This window comes from Xiphophorus hellerii, chromosome 5, assembly GCF_003331165.1.
Source record: "Xiphophorus hellerii strain 12219 chromosome 5, Xiphophorus_hellerii-4.1, whole genome shotgun sequence".
NCBI lineage: Eukaryota > Metazoa > Chordata > Actinopteri > Cyprinodontiformes > Poeciliidae > Xiphophorus > Xiphophorus hellerii.
The window spans coordinates 11057994-11079702 of NC_045676.1; the positions used below are offsets into that span (position 1 = coordinate 11057994).

The window sequence follows — 21709 nt, forward strand, 5'->3', positions numbered from 1 at the left end:
CACATTTGCACTAATTTGACCGTGTTTTCCTTTTTTGTAAAAAGGAACGTCCAGGAGAACATGAGAAATTTAACGTCACGTTTTCCTCACGTTAAATCTATCAAAACTTTCATGTCACTGAGGCTAATAAGCTCAGTCTTTGTTTCCTCTAACCATTTTTTTTTTTTTTTGCAAAAGACATTTGCCATGCCATTTTGGAAATCTGCAAGTTTCATATATTTTGGAAAATTTTGTTTTTGGAGCAAATGCTTTTCAGATGACATCTCCTCCACAATAAATTCAAACATGGATGTAGAGTCATAAGTAAAAAATAATAGTCCCAATATAAAAATCATACTGGTAACAAGTGGATTTATGTGAAACCTTAGCAAGAGGTTGTCCTCTTATTAGCAAAATTATTAACTGAATTGCTTGTTTTGTGCGAAATCAGACATGTGCAGCAGCTGGAAGATATCTTAACCTCAGAAATCAACTAATGTGTTATGTTCTTCATGTTTATTGCACAAACATGTTACACAGAGAAAATAAATCACATTTCTCAAACAAGACAAAGTTTCATTCACCGTTCCTACATAATTAAAAATACAAAATAAATGCATTCTATTAGTGCCATAAATGTGAGTAACATAAAACACACATAAAAGCTCAACAGAAGTCACCTCAATGTGCATCATTACATCTCAATATGGAATACATCAGCACAAAACATCAGTGGAGGTAAAGGCTTCCTAAAACTTTAAATAAATCACAGAATAAATATAAACAAGCAGTTTTAAAATGCACAACATATTAGTATTCCTTCTATATTTTAGTGCTCATAAAGAGTGATAACACTGCATAAAGAGTGTCATCTGTTCATGTTTGAATCAACCTGCTTGAATTAAATATCAGAAAAACTTTTTACATAAAAAGTCCCTTTTTACTTCCATTATTTTTTTTATCATCCCAAGGGCGAATCACTATCCCTTTTTGCCAGCATTGCAGTAGAGAACCATAGAAACCACCATTGCAGCAATCTGTAATCAAAGAAAATTCATTATCGGTTGATCAAATTCACTAGTATTCCAACCATTTTTAAACATCTCTACTCGGTACATTTATAATAAAAAAATAGTCAAACATAAATCAAATTAAATAGTGCCATACTGTACCTCAAGGGCAGCTATTCCTAGAGCTACACCAGCAATGATCGCAGAGTTTTCCTCCAACAGCTCCAACAGCTTAACAAAGCAACCTTTAATGTTCTGAAAGGGAAACATTTGGTTTCATATGAGGAAAGACCTGAGAGATAGATCTCCTTTGTATTTGAATAAGAAGCTAACAGAAAACAGAAATGAGTTGGTTTCATACCGCTGTTTGTGCTGCATTTGAAGTGCATGGTGATGCGCCATAACAGCATGGTGAGGGGTATCTATCTCCAGCGTTGTTGAAAGGGGAGCCTTCGAAATCTGTGTAGTTCTTGTAACCACAGCATTGAAACTGAAGATACATAAAAAAATAATAATAATTACACATCTCCTTCATTGCCTCGGTGGAACATATTTTACCACAATAAATAAATGCCTGACAAAAGGAATAAATTCAGTACCTGCTCCATGGTTGTATTCCAGAGTTGGGTCATATCATTCTCATTTCCATAGTTTGTTTGAATGTCTGTCCTTACTTCATTTTCTATGCTGTCAAAGATTTGATCAACCTGAGAATGAAAAATAAATAGTGATACATTGTTGTTATTTGCTTTTAAAAAAAGATCTGATCTGTAAAATTTAAGACCAGCAATGTCCTGGTTTACATTCCACAGTCTCTTACCTCATCGTTGAAGACGAACAGCACCACACCTCCTGCAACCTCGATGATGAAGATGATCAGCACGAGACTGAAGAACTAAAGGGAGGCAAACAATACAATATGTTTTAGAGAAATTAGCAAAAATAAATAGTTTTACATATTATATATATTTTTTCTTTACAGCGGATAAATTTATATTCTATGCAAGTGTGTTAATAATGATTACCCACCGTCAGCAGCATACACTTGCTCTCTCTGATGGCGCCGCAGCATCCCAGAAAGCCCATGATCAAAAGCACAGCGCCCACACCGATCAACACATAGCCTACATAGTTCAGCTGGAAGACATCTTCTGGCAACTCGACCACTTTGTCCACCAAAGCCAGCAAAGAGTCGCTGTCCACCGTCACCCATATACCAACTCCCAAAATGGCCGCACCTGCCAACTGAACGAGCCAAGAGAAACAAGAGCATTAGAGGAGCAGAAACAAGCAAACAATGAGAGAACATGTAAATCAGGGGTGTCAGACTCCAGGCCTCAAGGGCCGGTGTCCTGCAACTTTTAGATGTGCCTCTGCTGCACCACACCTGAATAGAATAATTAGGTCATTAGCAAGGCTCTGGAGAACTTAACTACACAAGGAGGAGGAAATTAAGCCATTTCATTCCAGTGTTTTGTACCTGTGGCACATCTAAAAACTGCAGGACAGTGACCCTTGAGGACTGGAGTTTGACACCTGTGATGTAAATGATGATCATCCTGGACATGTTGGGAAAATCCAACTATTCTAAATTATTACTCAATAACTATTCTTATCAAATGTGGTATTTTTTGAGAATTTTGTCATATCAAAGAGTTAATGACAGGATTTGTCATGGTTTCTCTACAACATACCACCTAATTTTGTGGAAAAAATTTTTTTAACTCCTCAACCCGATCAGATTTCAAACCCAGCAAAGAGTCGCTGAATATCTTCCACAGGATGCAATACGCAAATGTAAGATGGTAAAATGATGCCGTATAATAGTGTTGCTGACAGTGGGGGGTGTTATTCGCTACAGTTTACACAAGAGAAGAAGTTTCACAGAAAAGAAGTAACACTTTTCTCTTTTCCCAACTTACAAAGATGGCACCGTTGAAGATGAACATCATGACTTTAAGGAAACCTGTGCAACACATCTTGGCTGATTTGGGCTAGTGAAAAGAAGAGAAAAACAAAAACAAAAAAGATTAGCATGAACAGATCAGGTATTTTAACAGATATATATTTTTTTTTACTTGAAATGAACAGGGTGAGGCACAGGTGGACACAGAATGCGTCAAATAGGATTAAGCTCTGTCAAACATTAACCCCGGCAAACTACAAAAAAGCAGAGAGGAGGATTCTAATCTTCTTTAAATATTGCAAGTTTTTCTTTCTCGCATGGGGCACGGTTTCGGTTTAAGCATTAAGCTGAAAAATCAATACTTTATTTTAAGTCACTTGACTGTAAATGGTGTATGTTAAGCCCGGATTTATCACAGCATGTAAAATTTACCTGCAACCTTTCCCCTTATGTCTAAACACATTTTAGATATTGCTTTTATAACTTCCTAGTGTGCCAGAGTAATTTATGGAAGCATGTAAAGGTGGTAGCTCATGTTCTGTACAGTTGAGAAAGCATTGCCATGATTTCTCAGAGTTGATAACTGACATTAGCTTTCTCTAATTAACTGTTTCCAAGGGTTTATGGGTCCAAATGGCACTTTGTTCTAACAAAAAAGCTTTGATATCTTCCTGGAACAAAAGCATCATAAAAATATTCATTCACCCTTGAACCTAACATTGCCCAATTTATTCCTCTGCCTATTCCCGGTTGAGCTCAGTTTAATGGTTATTGAAGATTTTTTTTTGGCCCTTCCTTATCAAAACAGGCAATAAAACGCTCATATGACAGCAGGAAAACTAACGCTTGCCTGACTGCCTTCAGTGGAGACAAGAGGACAGTTTTATCCAGTGGACATGCTATATTTTTATTATTTCTTTTAACCAAAATGTAAAAGTTTGATAAATCACTTGTTTTTTTATTGTGTTTTCTGTTTAAGAAAAGAGCATTGGACTTTGTATCTTCATTTGGTTGGGACTATATAGTATAAAAAAGAGAAAATAATAAAAAGATTGTCTATGACTGAAAAGCACAATCTTGCATCAAATGATCAAACTATGGAACAAAATATTGGCTACGGTTAAAAATATTGAATAAAGAATTCTTCACTTCTTTGACTTTTTATACTAAAATGTAGCTAATTTTCTTAAAAATGTCAAATCTATCCTGGTTCTGCCCAGATAACTATTTTGGCAAAAGGTGCAATAAAGCATAAGTTCGTACCTGTACTGCTGAGATGACTGTGTGTCCGTTGAGGTCTGATACTTCAGGTGTGTGTACTCAGTGAGGCTTATGGCCGTCCTTTTATCGACAACGGCTTTCACACACACACACCCCCACACACAAACACACACTTGTAAGCTGGAGTTAGTGCCCTATATGTCATCAGGAAATGTTTTTAATCTGATAGCATGACAAGGATAGATTCCTTCTGACCAAAGTTCACCTTGAATATGCTTTTATGATCCAAACTTTTCTAAACAATTCATCATCAAACTAACTTCAAACAGCATGTTGAGCAACTCTAACATTTAAGACAATTTGACTTCGATTTAAAACTAAATGTGGATGTAAACTCCAATGAATGAAAACTAGAAATCTTTTCGGAAAAAGTCATATGACTTGACAACTTGTTGTATCAGAGGTTAATTACGGATGTGAATACGTCATGGAAACATTTTGCAATAAATGAAGAGCTTGATTGATTGTTTTATTTCATGCAACGATAAATGATAAATGAAACTGCAACCAGACCAGTGAACAAGGCGGAGAAATGGAACAGAGATATCTCACAGAAGTATAACTCTTACGACTATTTGACCGAACACATGTAATTGATAAAAATGCCTCAAACTAAAACAAATAAGACAATATACATTTGTGAAGTGGAAGGAAAATTTATTACAAATAAAAATCTGGAAAGTGTGACATACGTTCATATTCGGTCCCATTTGCTCTGATACCTCTAAATGAAATCTAGAGAAATTCACTGTCTTCAGAAATCACCTGAATCTAACTGTCAATAATTTCATCCCAGTATAAATGTGGCTGTTCTGTGAAGGCCTCAGAGGTTTGCATTGTTCAATCCACCCACAAATAGAGGATGGCACAAACCTGTATTTAACACACATGGCCTTTAAAGAAGAACATGTAGAAGAGAGCCATTGTTGAGAGAAAATCATAAGAGGTAATGTTTACAGTTTGTCACAAGACATGCAGAGGACACAGCAAACATGTGGAAGAAGGAGCTCTGCTCAAATGAGGCCAGTATTAAACACCGTAAATCTTTTTGAACACACCATGATGCTTTTCTTAACCCTCTAATGCGTAAGTGGGTCCTTTTTGACCCGGTAAGGTCATCTTTCTTGCAATATCTTTGTAATGAAAAGTTTTCATCATTTCATATTCCAGGTGTTCCTCAAAAAATATGTTACTGATATCATGCAATTCAAATTTTTAATTTACCTTTTATACATTTTCAGAAATATCATGTTTTATATTACTACCCCATTCTTCCGTAAGTGGGTCAAAAATGACCCGCATTCATTTCCTATGGAATTTAATGGGAATCTTTGTTTCTTACCAACTGTAACTGTCAGGAAAACATTTTTTTGTAAACCATACACACTGAGTCCTGAGTCTCACCCCTGAATAATAATATTTTACACAGCAAGAATTTTTACAAATAATTATTATGTAAATTTTTTACCTCACAAATGTGTATGTGTGTGTCAATCATGAGTAATGTGACAGCGATATTGTCACAAATCAACATATTAGCCTTCTTCAAAGTTATCCAACACTAGTTATCTAACCAAGTAGCTATCATTACCGCCTATACTTTATCACCGCCTATAAAGGAAGGCGGTAATAATAGCTAGTTGGTTAGATAACTAGTGTTGGCTAACTTTGAAGAAGGTATTATTTGTGGGTGTGGGTGTGTGTGTGGGGGGGTCTCTGTGTCTGACACCCTGGATAAGAAAACCAAGGGAGATAGAGTGTGTTGAATGGTATGGAAAACCTGTTGATCAATGTGTTCAAGGTTCTTTCTTTTATCATCTCAATAAATAAAATAAAAATTCATAGCTATATAAATAAATGCATAAATAAATGAGCTGGAAAATAATAGAGTGCCTTCTCCGGGTCGGGGAGGATGTCCTGCCCCAATTGGAGGAGTTCAAGTATCTCGGGATCTTGTTCAGCAATGAGGGAAAAATGGAACGGGAGATCAACAGGCGGAGTGGTGCAGTGAAGAGGGGGCTGTACAGGTCTGTCGTGGTGAAGAGAGAGCTGAGTCAAAAAGCGAAGCTCTCGATTTACCGGTTGATCTAAGTTCCTACCCTCATCTATGGTCATGAGCTTTGGGTCATGTCCGAAAGAACGAGGTCACGGATACAAGCGGCCGAAAATAGGAAGGAAGATAGACAAGATAAGATAAATCTTTATTGTCAGTGTCACAAGAACAACGAAATTTAAAAAGTGCCATCAGTCAGTGCATATGCTTAAAAACACAAAATAACTGTCTCACAATTCACACACAATGTGAGAAATAACAAATAACTGGTAAAAACACACACACAAAAAACAAAAACAAAAAAAAACTAATAAATAAGAATAGCCACATTCTCACATACATCATTCATGATGACTAATGGTTGTTTTTGATTGCATTTAGTTTTGTTATTGCTATTGGGTAGAAACTGTCTCTGAGACGGTTGGTTCTTGGAAGGAAGGAAGGAAGGAAGGAAGGAAGGAAGGAAGGAAGAAAAAAAGAAGGATGGATGGATGCACACATACATACACTCACATGCGTGACACATATAGCATAATAGAATGCAGACAGTAATGTTAGTGTGCTTGGTTAGCTAGCTAGTTTCAAGAAATGTGCTCTTTCGCACCCCCCCCCCCCCCCCCCATGCCCACACACACACACACACAATAGATGTTGACATTGTTCATTATTGACATTTCAGCATTGCTGTTGTAAAATTGCTGTTGTCATTTTGTTTTAAAAATGTTCTACGAAGTGTCACAAATGTTCTACATATTGTTCTAAAAACATTTAAAAAAGTGAAAAAGGAAACTATTTCAAACATGAAATAATTCTTGTGTGAAATAAAACACAGTGGAAAGTATTATACGAAACATTATTTTGAATCAAAATGACAAAAGTAGCATAAAAGCACACTTATTGCAACCCGGTCAAAAAAGACCCACTCACCAAAGACTGTGTAGTCAGTCTCTCATGTATCAGAGGGTTAAGCTGGGGCAGGGAGTCTGACTAGACTTAAAGAAAAGATGGATAGAGAGAGATAAATACAGATTGATTTTGGAAGAAAAGCTTTAAGTCTCACTGTCTCTAATCTGGAAGTGAAATTAAATGGTGACTTTAAATTTGACACAAGTCAAATCTGTAGTAAAAAAAAATAAAAAATCTTAATTGCCAAAATCAACAGACAAAATTTTGAAATCATGATTTATGCTTTTATTCACATGTATTTTGGTGACAGAAAGGATTTCCTCTCTTGTCTTCAGCTTGTTGAAAATGCAGATCAGTCACACCTCCCTTCTGTCCTGCTTTGTACTGGCTTCCTGCGTACTACAAAGCTGATTTTAAAATCCTTTAATTTGTTTTTCGATGTCTCCGACGTCAGCAGACCAGCTGCTCTAGATTGTTCCAAAGACAAGACTGAGGTGATTGGGTTTTTGCCGTTGGTTGTTAAAAAACTGGTTGTCTCTATGTAGTAGACAGGCTCTTTCACTGTCTTTTCTTAAAATTTGTTTTGAACACCTATGTTTTCACACTGGTGTTCACCACAGCATGAATCGTTTACGAATTATGCTGTTGACCAGTGTTTTACACCTGTTTTCACTTATTTAGTAATTTTATTTATTCTTAATGTACAGCATCAGTTCAGAAAATGTTGCATCATTTCATTTCTCTATGCATTACAAGGTCTTCTTAGATAATTGTAACCACTTCAGTACATATTTTTTTCTGGTTTTGGGATCCAATTTTAAAGTATTTCAGATCATTTTAGCCCCTTTCCTGTTGTAAAGTTGAAAAAAAAGTATGGAAGTACTTCACAAAAGTAAAACTAAGAGACATGATGCACAGATACAGCTTTTTTTATTGTCAACTTTAAGAGGCTAGAAATCCGACAAATGAAACAGTACAGTGACAATCGTTAAACACACATGACAAAAATAAGTTAAATAGAGGCAGGTGATGGCATCTTTTCAAAGCAAAGAGTTACATACTTTTTACACAATAAGCGCACCTGTTATAAGGACTTCCATATACGAGTTTGGCCTCAACCTTCAGGAATCTTCAAACTTAGGCCTTTTTAGTGGTGCATTTACACAAAATGGCCATAGGAGGGCAATGCAACACAAGTAAATCCATGCTGATCTGGTTCACTTCCTCAACTGCAACAGGGGCTGTCACCTACAGGAAACTGTTAAAGCAGGGATGTTATGAAGAAAGGCAGAGAGGAAGCTCTTTGGCTTTATTGGATAACAGTCTGAGGAAATTATGAGGGATCTTTCGAACCACCTCAAGGATGAGGAGAAAAATCCAATGGAGTTCATCTGCTTAGGTGTATGAAGTGAAACTGGTCGAGAGAACTGCTCCCGTTGCCGCCGATCGTCTATCAGCAAGCACAGCCTCCCTGACTCGTGTCAGGCTTATCCTTCAAGGTGTCCCCCTTCTGATTGACTGGCTGGCTGGTGTAACCGTTGACACTCTCGTTCATCTTCTCACAGATAAGGTCCACCAGCTTGTCGAAGACCTGCTTCACGTTGATGTTATCTTTGGCACTGGCTTCGAAGAACTGAAAACCTGTGGACAAATAAGTATAAAGGGGAGATTAATCAAAACTCATCAAGTGACAGACGGGTGATCTGAGTGCTCTTGCAAGATTAGATAAAAACAAATGCAACATGCATGTGTGTACACGTGTTGGGGTGTGTGTTATTACCAAGCTCTGTAGCCACTCTTTGGGCATCTGCTTTTGGGACTTGTCTGTCGTCTTCCAAGTCCATCTTGTTGCCCACTAGCACGACCTGAGCGCTGTCCCAGGAGTAAGTCTTGATCTGGGTTGCCCTGGGAAACAGCCAGAACATTTTCACAATTATTCTACCGCTGACCCAACATGTACACTGAAGAAAAGTTGATTTCAAACAATGAGGCAATGTGGTTTTATTTTAGAACTATTTAAATCTGGCAATGAACAGAGTAACTAAGGGTCACTAATCATTTATTTAGGAAGTAAGGCCCAATTTAATAACACTTGCACTGATATCTGCTTCACCTACCTTAAAATTTATTTAACACCAGCTAGAAGGACAAGTTACTACAGACATATATTGGCATTTATGTATAAAAAGCCTGAAAATAAATTTGTTAATACACTTACATCAGTGCCACTATGACATACATAGTCATTAATACATCAGTACTGTATTAACATCATACAGTACTTTGTATGATCTTAATACAAAGTACTGTTACTAAGAAGTCATCATAGTCCTTTGTAGCATTTTACAAGGTTAGAGCATGCAGAGAAATTGACCTTTGACCCTTCCTCTATGCCCATAGTATTTCTCAAAAGGATTTAGGCAATGAAAAAAAAAAAGTTTTGTGTCCGTCAAAACATTTTCAGTGTTCTGGAAATGTCAATCAGTTGTTTTGAATCTGCTGGTATTTTAAAGAGTTTGCAATGCTATGCTCTGCAGCGAGTTTCCAGTGGCTTTGGAAGGAAAACGGTCCCACAGCATCACAGAACCTCTACTATATTTAACAGTGGTAATGAGTGCTTTCCAACATATCCTTTGTTTTGTTTGCTTTGTCCATTTAAAATCAAATATCTCATTTTTACACATCTGTAAAACATGTATATTTGTGTGTTGCTAATTTATTTATTTTCTATACCAAAATCTGACATCTCAAGATGACTCGTTATAAACCGAACATAAACTTTACCCCCCAACTGGATTTAAGTGAGCAAATGCTAACATTTTGTGCTCATTAACATACCAGGACGTGTTAATTTTGAAACTTTTCATCAATTTCTTTAAAAATACCTTTGGACAATTACAAGTGGCCAACAGAATTGGGGGCTGAAGTAAAAGTTTAAAAATCTAACAATCTAAGCTGCCAGTAACTCAGAACATAGCGAGACATGTTGTAATTTTTAGCTCTATTTAATCACACTGATTTGTGTACAATAAACTTCTATTGCTATTTTAGCACATTTTGACATTGACCAGGGTGAGTTAATTGTGAACAGTTGTTGTTTTGGGAGGTGGCAGGGGGTTAAAGAAAGAGCTGCAGTTTTAGCTTTAGACTATTATTGGTCTTCAATTGATAACAACCCTAGATCTCAAATTAATGAGATTAGAAGACTTTTGAGATAAGTTAACATAAGGTGAGTTATCCGTGACAGTGGAGCTGAATTTCCTTGGTAGGTTGGAAATACAGGGAACTTCTGCACATCTGTGCAGACTCAATTACAGCCGATTGATTTATAAAGTTATAGAAAAACTGTAGGTTTCTATCTTTTCCATCTGTTCATCTGGAAATAACATTTCAAACCAGATTTTGTATGCATTACAGCTGCCTGTCTAACTGCTTTTCACTCACCAAAAGCAGGCGCACTTCCAAACAACAGCAGCTGAGCAGCTGTAATCATTTATCAGTCTAGCAAGGAACATAAACTCTGGTGTTCAGACATTATTGGGAGCCTTGCACCTGTACCAATAAGCATGTTGTTATTAATGTCACAACAAGCAGGTGTTTGTTTCAAGATTTTTTTCTTTAAGAAAATTATTACTCGGTCAATTAACTTGGCATAATTTCAATGAGTTATAAACATCAACTTAAAAAAATAATAACTGAACTTTAATTTTTGATGCATTTCACTTAATGTCAATTTGCGCGATACATGTCGTACATAAAGGTACAAAAGGTGTGTGCAAAGCAAAGAGATTAATTATCCCAAAGGTCATCTAACTTGAAAAACATGTTTATCAGCAAAAACTGATGTACCAATCTGCATCAATAATAATCATTTTTATTTAAATCTATGAATGCATTTTTATTGCAAGTATAACAATCAGCTCAGTTAGATGAAAGGAAAATCCCCCTAAACATATTTAAGGCATATTGCTCAGGTGAATGCTGCAAGTTGTGAGCCGCACTTTTTTGGTAACACAACCCCAGCTTCATGCTCTGAAAGCCCACAGGGCACTTGATCTTTGTGGCTCAATTTATATGATGTGAAAGGAAAGCGTAAGATGATCCCTTCCCTACAGTAGACAGATGGCAAATCACAGTGAGTTCGTAGAAAAGCCGTGAAACACTAGCAGACTTTTAAACCGTCAAATGCAACTGTGGAGGAAGTCATCCTGAGGCATATGCACAGTGCATTTGAGTTGTTTTTATGAAAAGAAAAAAACAAAACAACTGAAAACCTTTACATTTGTGGGGTACAACTGTATAATAATAAATATTAAACATCTCTGTTAAACTCTTTGTTAGGTTTGTCTTTATTTCTGCAGTCAAACAATGTTCATGTTACTATGCTAAAGTTACGGTAGTTCAGTCTGGCATCATTCCCCCTGACCTCCTTGAGTCGTTCTTGTTCACCCTACAGGTGTTAAGATTTCTTGATTCTGTCTAAAGCCGTTTTGTGCCATTTTGGCTTTGTAGTTGTTTAGAAAATTTTCCAGCTAAATAATAACCAGCTTAGGCTTGCTTATTAAACCTGGCAGATGGCAATAAAATGCTGTGGTCTCATGTGAAAGTATGGAGTGTTAGTATTGTTTCTTTTGGCTAGAAACATGGCCAGTTTGAGTTGTTTTATATTGCTAAATTCAGCTGACACAGGGGTTTTAGCCGTCAATAATTTTTTTTTTTTTTAAATCTAACTATCTCTGAAAGAAGTCCTTACCAGTCCTGCACCGCACAGAAGGACTCCTGGCTCGTGATATCATACATGAGCAGGAATCCCATGGCTCCCCTGTAGTACGCTGTAGTGATGGTCCTGTAGCGCTCCTGCCCCGCCGTGTCCTGCAAACACAGGATTTCTTGGTAAGAATCGAGAATGTCATTTAAATAAATACTAACAATCGCACAATCACATCCCTCTGATTTTAGGACAAAAATACAATAAAACGACACAGAAAACAAGGATCAGCTGGTAAATAAAAGTTTGGATATTGATGTGGTGTTGCATCACTGTTGCAAAGTGTTTTTTCTGCTGAACTTTCCTTATGTCAGAGGAAAGTATAACACCCAGAACATAAGATTTAGTGCAGTTATCAGATGGGAGTCCTTGCCTTCCACTAACATTCAGTAATAGATCTGTCCCCGGTGTCAGTCTGCGCAGTAAGCACATTGGGCTCCGGCAGCTCAAACCCATGCATCTTTCATGAAGCCTGCCGTCTGGGGACAATGTTAAACATCAACTGTCATTAGCTCTGGAGCGAGAGAAATTACTTTAAATTCATGACAGGCAGCGACACATAAGAGGGCAAACAATGGAAAGCTCTACTCGTTCTGCTACTCCGTCGGCAGAGACTGACGGATTTAAAAAACTTCTCACCCATAGGTAAGTGCTATTAATTATCTCAAGTAAATTACAGTTTTGACACTACAGAGACAGCAGCTTTTTGTGCCCCGTTTTGCTGACACAGAGACTGTCAATCTTGTTGTCTTTTAAACAAGATATTTTATGTCATCAATAAGAAAAAAAAATGCTTTCTGAGAATTCAATCCGCAACTGTTCTTTCAAGGCTCATTGCTTAGCCTAATGTGAACATGAAATGCACATCTACAAGGTAAAATATACAGCAAACACATAAAATAATCTCTTCCTAATGTAGACAGCAATGTTTTAATGGGCAACATAATTGCAAAAACACTTCAGGAATAGTTTTTGGCAACAAAAGCTATTTCTGTTCTTCACTGTCTCCTAGTGTTTTACACTAGGAGACAGTGGAATTGCTTGGCATGCACTTTATGCATATAAAGAAATTATGATTCTGCAGTAATCAAGTACATCACCTGATGTTCATTTGTCAAAGATGTAGTTTACCCCTACCTACAGAAAAGGCAAAGAGACACAGAACTTAAGAAAAATTGAGAAATGTTTGGCTGGGCCTGAAAAGCAATTCTAGACAGAGAATAAAATATTGGTTTAATATTTCCAGTTACTACTTGTAGGATACAAGTCTCTTCACAAAATGATGCAAACAAATCCAATATAGTCATTAAAATGTCATTCTTCTTTTATGTTAAGAGAACCTCGCTGCAAGACTACAAAATGCCTGAAACTTGTCAATGCCCACTTGCCATCAAAGGTACAAACTGCTAGAAAATGGCACAGTTGCGCTTTAATTTGTCAAACTATCGGGTTGGTGCGGATCAGTAAGCTATAATATTGTCTGGCTTATTCGGGAGTTAGTTTAACTCTGTCTGGCCAGGAGGGGTTAAACCCAAACCTTAAATGTGGCAATTTACTAGTGAGGTGACAAAAGTGACGCGCCACTTATGTCGCACTTGCTTGTCGCAAGCAGTGATGCTTTCCTGTCCTTCTGACCCAATCAATGAACCATGTTGTGTGACAGCAGCACCACTGTCTTGTGGAAACGCAACTGAAGGGGGTCCAGGATGGCGCCATAGGGGTCGGCTGTACGACTCGCTTTTACATGGGCCAACAATGCTGAGTGCAGTTACAATACTTCAGTGCAGAGCTTGTAACTGAGTGAAGAAGACTTTAGTTAGCTATTTTCAATGTTAATAGTTTTTAAAAGGAATTCAGAGATTTGAGAAGCTATTAAGTAAAAACAAACAGTTTTCCACAGCATGTCTACTGTCACTCAGGCGGAAAAGAGCGAGAAACGGCAAAGAGACGGGAAGACACCACAGCAAAGGTGCTCTTTGTTACCCGTTTCAGCTTTCAGTCTCTGTTAGGGATCATGCTGGAAAACTCAGTTTTGACAAAGATGATGATGATAATTTACTTCAGACAGACACATCACCAACAAACATAATAATAATAAAGACTTTCATGTAAAAGTGTCTCTTTCATTCAAGTGTAAATACAATACCTTACTATCAAATTTACATACTCAACTACATGTAAATACACCACTTATTCGGTGACTGTAAGTCTGAAAAGGAGTATGAAGTTTAACTTATATAATCATACCCCTTTTCCATTCATTAATTCATAGCATAAGTAGTCTTCCTATTTCTAGTATCCTTTCCAAAACAATAAAACAATAATAACTATAATAAGTTTTCCTGAACCAAATGAAAGTAATACATACACCCATATATATATATATATATATATATATATATATATATATATATACGCACGCATCTACCTGTATATATACATAAATAATATTCACCTATTTACACACCCACATATATTTACACACACATACACACCCCTGCACCCAATTGCACAAGTCATCCACAGTGCTGTAATTCTCAGCCAAATTCATCACCCCTGTTCATCCTTATACTTTTGAATAGTAACCATTTTAAGTCTTTTCTTAAAATATCTCATGCTTGGACTTTGCTTCAGCTCTTTAGTGAGTTTATTCCAGATCTTCCCTCCAATGACAGAAATGCACATTCTTTTCATTGTTGTTCAAACATACAAAGTTCTGAAGTTGAGGTTTTCTCCACAGTCACACTCCATCAGTAAATAATTTTTGAATATTTCCTGGTAATAATTTGTTTCTAACTTTATACATAAACTGTGCAGTTTGAAACTCTACCAAATCTGGGAATTTCAGAAAATAAGAATCTAAAAATAAATTGTTGGTTTGACAATAAAAATCAACCTTGTGAACTATTCAAATGGCTCTTTTCTGTAATGTGCATAATGGTTGAAGTGAAGTTTTGTAAGTGTTACCCCAAACTTCCACACAGTAAGTTAGATATGGCAAAATAAGTGAAAAACAAAGAATATGAAGGGCAGAGGAGTTTAGAAATTTTCTAGCATTAGAGAGAATTGCAATACTTCTAGCTATTTTAGATTGAACGTATTTAATATGAGGTTTCCAACAGATTTTATTATGAATCAATACCCCCAAAAACCGAATTTCAGTCACTCTCTCCACAGTCACGTGATCAATTATTATGTATAAATCACTATGCCTTTTACAATCCCCAAATAACATAAACTTAGTTTTAACTAAATTTTGTGATAATTTGTTAATATCAAACCACTTTTTCAATTTACATAACTCTAAATTAATTTCTATCCAAAGCTGGCATAAATTTTCACCTGTACAAAAAATGTTTGTATCATCTGCAAATAAAACAAAATTAAGTGTTTTGGAAATCTTACATATATCATTTCTGTATAAGATAAACAACTTTGGTCAAAATACTGAACCTTGGGGATCTGCATTTTCTAGGGAATACACTCAAGAGCTAGAGTGTTTAGTACTATTAGTTGCGCCCAATGCTAATAAAATATAATTTGTCACATTAACTCCATAATCATTTTGTTTTAAAATGAAAGGAAACTCCTCCATTACAGCAAATGCTCTCTCACTCAGCAGGTGACAACGCCTCTGCCCTGAATGTAAATCTTTAATGACGATTCACAGCAGGAGGACTACAAAAAAATTATCTTATCTTGTATGCTGGTTTTATATCTTATTATGTTATAGTTCTTGAAGATAAATTGACTAAAATATTTACGAAAATGGAAATGACCCCCCAAAAAAGAAAATTAAACAACAACGCTGCTTTGACAGTTTAAACTAGACCACAAAATTTGTGTCACTGCCTATATATAAACCCATCCGTTTATGTTGTCGTTAAAACAGAGTTGTTCGCTTTTTCTCAGAACTAAAACTGAAGTGTATGGAATAGGAGGGGAAAAAAAAAACAAGAGAAATATTCCCCAGGAAGGAGTCTTTAACCAATATTTTTTTCTGAAACTGTTTCTCCCATGTCAAAATCTTGAAACAGCATTCTGGTTTTGCTGAGTTTTGACTCTTACCTCTAATGTCAGTGCATCAGCTTTATACACTTGTTTTAGTTCATGTACTTTAGGGTTGCATTCTGCATTTTTGCTTGGATGAGAAATTTTAGAAACACTGCTGAATAAATGTTTTCACAAAACATCTAATAAAAAGCAGTGTTCAGTCTTTATCTGAATTTTTCTTTTTAATTTCTGCAGGGAAGAAAAAATAAATAAAATAAAAAATACACTTTCCCTTGAAATAAAACAATGTAAAACGGGTTTTGTTGTTCAACATTAAGTTAATTTGTAATAGTTTGAATCAAATCCTCTTCAAACTTGAAGTGCAGCTACTCAAGAACTTCTGCACCTGCTTTTGTAAATAGCATAAAGAGATCGACAAGGAGGTGAAGGACTGAAAGGAATAAGAAAATAAAAATGTAGCAAAATGGATGTGTAGTTTTATTTCATTTTTTTTCACGTTAAAATGAGTTGTCCTACTATTCCTTCTAACACATCACAGACAGCTGATAATTGAAGGCAAGTTTTAGGGGCGAGTCTCTGTTAATGTGGAGTTCAAAGAGCGTCCTTTGCTTTATCACCTCACCCAGATCTGGAGCTTGACCCTCTTGTCGTTCCTGTAGATTGTCTTGACTTTAAAGTCGATGCCCACTGTGCTCACAAACGCTGAGGTGAAGGAGTCGTCTGCATAGCGAAACAGGAAGGAGGTCTTTCCCACGCTGCTGTTGCCGATGATCAGCACCTTGAACATGTAGTCAAAGTTCTGGTCGGCCGCGTCCCTCTGCTCCTGGCCGACCCCTAGGTCCCGGGCTAGCGCCATCTGTTGAACGACAACAGAATGAGGACGATCCCACATTTGACAGCAGAATACAGATATGTTCATGGTCACCTTGGTCAAGTTTCCCTGGTTCGTCAGCTTCAAAACAAGCCCTGATCAACACTTTTATAACTCTCTGCAAGATGGCTGAAATGAGAAAGATTTTCAGCTGCTACACTGTTTTTCACCACAAGCTGTCAAAACGTCTTACCTAGCAGGGCTCAAACCTGCTGATGATCAGCTAATCAAGTGCTTTTAATTGGCAGCACCTGGCAGCTACTTGCCTTATTAATTCCTCTGAAAGCAGCAAAGCTATGTTCCCATTATTACATTTTTGGAAATTTTTGTCACATAAAAGACAAATTTCAACATGTTCTGGCAGAATTTAATTTAATAAAGCAACACAAATTGCAGTTCTTAAGTAAGAGCAAAACTGTTTTTTTTATTGCTTTTATATAAAATAAAAAATCTGAAAAGAGAAGAGCGCATTTGTATTAGGAATGCACCAATGTGGACATTTGAACCAACATACAGTAGACACTCAAAATTACTATTGCTGTTAAAGCTAATAACAGATATTTAAAGATATTATCTATATTATATACATTTCCCTACCCTTCTGAGATCATGAAAAAACCCTAACATCTAACATTTCACAGAGCTCTGTTTAATCTAAAAATGACACTGCTCAACTCCAACCTACCAAGATGTTGCTGTAAAGAACAGAGAAACTAGTCAGAGTTGATGGCAAAATGGGTAGAGCAAAATGCAGCGCAGAGCTGAAAGAAAAAAGGTTTCATACTGGGGTGGAGGTTCAACTTCCAGCAGGACAATGGCCCACGTTTCCAAAGCAATCCATTGTCTGTACACACATGTCCTTGCAGTGTTATGGGGGGTCAGAGTACCTGGCAAGAACCCACCGCAAACCCAGGACCTTCTTGCTACAAGACAAGAGATTATGTGCTACTTTGTGTTCAAATAAAACTCACTAAAGTTTGTGTGAAAATGTGGAAAACCTCTGGGGGAATTAGTACTAATTCCTAAGTAGTAATTTTGCAAGGAATTGCATAAGCTGGTGAGTGAGACACAGCTGAAAATATCTACAACATTTATAATATTTATTAATGACAACAGCTGGATGTAGATCCAGATTTGCTCCATAAAGAAAAGACAAGAAATGTGAAAATGTCCTTAAAAGTCTTGAAAGACTCATTATCCTTTACAGTTGATATGTTGTGTGCTGAAGTTTCAGGAATCTTCTATTTGAGAATCACCTTGCTGGTGGTAAGATGGTGTTTCATGTCTACCCCTTTGGTATTTTTCAGATTTAGCTAAAGCAATTGGAGCAAACTGTGACAGGCCGTTAGTGAAAAAGTACATAAAGATCCTTTTAAGATAGCCTATCTGACTGGCTGTCAGTTATGGTTAGGTCATCTCTCTGTGGAGTCGTAATGTCTAAGAGATCCATAGTGCAAAAAAATCCTCTGGAAAAGATGTTATACTGGTGTAAAAATGGGAGAAACTGCAGCGAGTGTCAAAAGTAAAATTTTAAAAGACCTTCAGAAAATCTGGAGGAACATTATACTATTCTAAAAGAAGACAAAAGCACACAGTATGCAGAGCAGTAAAATAACAGCATTAAGTGATCATGTTATTTTGCTGTATAGAAATACTAAACATGACATAACATTTAGGAGGAAAACTATATGTCTAACATTTCCATTGTCAACGAGAGAAAAATAAGTCAGAGGAAGCACAAAAATTGTGGGAGTACTTAAAAAGAAACTATTTTCCACTGAGCCACATTTCAGCAGATCAAAAGCTAAAGAGTTTTTAAGGTTATCCATTCAGGTGTATCCAATAGGAACAACTTATTTTTACAGCAACATTGTGTCATTCTTTCTCACTCATACAGTGTGATGCAGTCTCTGGCTTTTTTATAAATAATCAAACTATTTTTTTACATTTCCAAAATATATTTTAAATATACACTGTCAAAGACGCACCGTTTTAAATTTGTGACATGCCCAAAAAGTTTCTTTTTAAAAACACAATGACAAAACGTAGGAACAATATTTAGAAAAAATTAAAGCCAACCTTCTTTCAGACCTCATTAAGTTAAAGGGGTAGTATGTATTTTCCAGGCACATAGACCAAGTAACTATGCTACTTTCAGTTAGTATAAAAAATGCTGCATAAATCAAACTAAAAAAAATTTACTTTACAATTTGATGCCTTGAAATTGGCCTCTGTCTCTTTAAGAAGCTCCTACTCTTACAGACACTCCGCTTTAGCACATCACCACAACAATGCTTCTCATTATACCGTTAACTGTTCTTAGAGTTAGACTGAGAAGCAGTTTGTATGCTGAGCTCAACAGACTCACAGTTCCACCAGGTGTTTGCTAGTGCTGCTGCTGCTAGTCTGATGGAGCTGAGCAGGGAAGTGCTCTGCTCTGCTCAGCTGGGAACTGCAGCTCCAAGGAGGAGCTTTGTGATAGCAAGCATGTAGGCAATCTTGAATGATAACATGATATGAAACTCAAAAAAGTTCATTTTACATAATACCCTCCCTTTAAGAGTCGAGATAAAGTCAGTTGTGGTCAGCACCACTTGGAAGTAACTTTTGTAAAATATGCTTACTGGTCAGAAAGACATCAGAGTTTTCAGTTTCCAACCCATAGTTCACCGGTCAAAGCCTATCAAGAAGAAAATTGTCTCATCCCGGTCACAAGCTGATTTTCTTTAAAAATGACTGGAATTGCAAACTTTTATATCTGCAGTTCCAGAACATTACCAAAAAAACAGAGATTTGCCAGAAAACACTGGATATCTGAAAGTCTGTGCATTGAGGAAGAGCATGAGCCCTCTGAGAAGTTTAATTTTTTAATTTATAAATTTTTTGGATGCGAGTAACAAGTCTTGTTTGGCAGTGCCCACTTTGCAACTTTGGATCGTCTCGGTACGGGCAAAGTTAATGACTGGTGGAATAAATGTCTATCCGTCTTCCTGCCTTTGCTTTCTGAGAGATCATCACTAGGCTGTAAATCACATCCAGGGCGTGCTCCCTCCACAGTATCCCTCATTATCAGTCACCCGCCGCTCCCTCCGTCCATTTGTCACATGAAGTCACCACATAAACTTATAGCATCTGTAGGCACTGAGTGGTGTGCTGAGGGCAACACATCCTCTTAACCTCTGTGTGCATTTCATCCATCACCCACTGACATTCCCACTCAAACGTATACACAAACACACACCCACTGTCATCCATCTCCCTTAACTCGGCCATATTCATCCATCTATGCATCCCCTCCTTGTCATAAGCCATCCATATCTCACCCACTCTTTCCTCCCCTCATCCCTCTGCATCATAATGAGGCTGAACCATCCATTCATCAGCGGCCCACCCCCTTCCTTCGTCCCAGAGGAACAGGATGGTAGTGCTCCTCCCTGGCTGGCTGCTGATGGGATCTCTAGAGACCAGCTCAGCATTACCACTTCCAAGATCCTGGAGGAGGCGGATGGGCAGCATGCTGCTGCGCACACACTCAGCAAAACACCCATGCCCACGCATGCGCCTACACATCAATGAGCAGCAAACTGTTTGGAGGACGGTTTTTTGCAGTTAGTTTAGTACAAAGAAGGCAAGTTTTTCCACATGAAAGCAAACATACCACACCGAAGCAGATATAGTTGGCAAAGATAAAGAATCAGCTCTAACAAGAGCAACTCATCCCACTTTTAAACGACTACAAATGTCCCCGATTTTCTACAAGTTAAATCCGTAAAAAAAAGTTATCATTAAGTCGAAACACGACTCGTGGCTATGCTTTATCTAGTCTGGCTGCAACAAAGCACCATATGGTATGGTAGGTATACAAAAACAAACAACAACAAAAAAACACCTCCACTGCCTCCCCGACTGGCTGAAACACACGTGAACGCAACTTTACCTTGGATGTCGTTTATGATCTGCACTTCTCCGTCCTTCTCCACAAACCGCCACCTGAGAGCCGAAAGTTGCGTGCTGCTATTGGCCACTCCAGCTCAGGTGCTCGCCTCCCGGACCGCCACCCCGGCGCATGTGCCTGACACTGGGGCATCCACTGTGTAACGTGTCAAGTTAGACAAAGGAAAAAAAGAGAAACACTTCCGGTTGGAGCTCACAAAAATAAAGTCGTAAAAGAGGATAAATGTTTTCTACGAATGATAAACGGCGCATATTTTAACATCACACACTTCATTTTTACAATTTTGTCTCTGTTCTTCAGAAAAAAAATATCTTGCTATAAATTGAGATCCAAATTATGTCTAAAAGGTAGGCGGGCCACGCCTGGAGAGAAGAGAACAAAAAGTAGACCACCCTAAAATTATACTCGGATAAGAAGAGAGATAATAATATCACTCAAATAAAAGAAAGCACAGTGTAGTAAAACTATTTTTAAATGTTTTTTTTAAAAAGGTTGCTCGACTAAATACAACTATTTTATACCCATCACTGTGTAGGTCAACTGTTATGTTTGTCCTCCTTGCCTACTGCTGGAAAGAGAGCAGGTAAAGGGTTAGGAGACTATTTTAGTCAGCAACCATATGGAGTGTCCAAAGTTGCTGAATCAGCGCATGTCCTGTTAAACTGGCCTCCTCCCTCTATGGAAGTCCAGAAGTGCTGCAGTTCATAAAACAGAAAATCAAATATTACTTCTTTTTTCATGTTGATCAATAGCGATTTTAAACAAATATATCAGTAGCTTATTAAATAAATATTTAAGTGGATATGTCAAGCTCTGAGAACTACTTCTTATTGTAAATAAGTAACACATTTTTTATTTGCTTTCATCTTAACATTTTCTGTTTTAACAACAGTTTTCACTACAGTATACCATTTATGGTCTGAGTCAAATATTTTTGGGTGAGTCCCCTATTATAACATTTCTTTT

At 37.2% G+C, this 21709-nt stretch overlaps 2 protein-coding genes across 3 annotated transcripts; both read right to left on the bottom strand.

The window, feature by feature from the left end:
* Positions 1–480: 480 nt before the first annotated feature.
* Positions 481–4266, bottom strand: tspan34a (tetraspanin 34a). The gene is made up of 8 exons (XM_032563030.1): positions 4159–4266; positions 2912–2983; positions 2019–2234; positions 1810–1884; positions 1589–1696; positions 1351–1479; positions 1152–1244; positions 481–1016 (listed from the first exon to the last, which is right to left on the bottom strand). The coding sequence occupies exons 2-8, from the start codon at positions 2966–2968 to the stop codon at positions 960–962; spliced, it is 735 nt and encodes a 244-aa protein (XP_032418921.1). The 5' UTR covers positions 2969–2983; positions 4159–4266; the 3' UTR covers positions 481–959.
* A 3780-nt stretch (positions 4267–8046) lies between these two features.
* Positions 8047–21577, bottom strand: LOC116720034 (ras-related protein Rab-3D-like). 2 transcript variants are annotated; one of them, XM_032563032.1, is made up of 6 exons: positions 20726–21577; positions 16843–16917; positions 16540–16773; positions 11889–12007; positions 8916–9040; positions 8047–8776 (listed from the first exon to the last, which is right to left on the bottom strand). In XM_032563032.1, exons 3-6 carry the CDS (start codon positions 16771–16773, stop codon positions 8589–8591), a joined length of 666 nt encoding a protein of 221 aa, XP_032418923.1. In that variant the 5' UTR covers positions 16843–16917; positions 20726–21577; the 3' UTR covers positions 8047–8588. The 2 variants fall into 2 exon arrangements, with proteins under 2 accessions (XP_032418923.1, XP_032418922.1); XM_032563031.1 differs by lacking the exon at positions 16843–16917.
* Between the last annotated feature and the right edge of the window lie 132 nt (positions 21578–21709).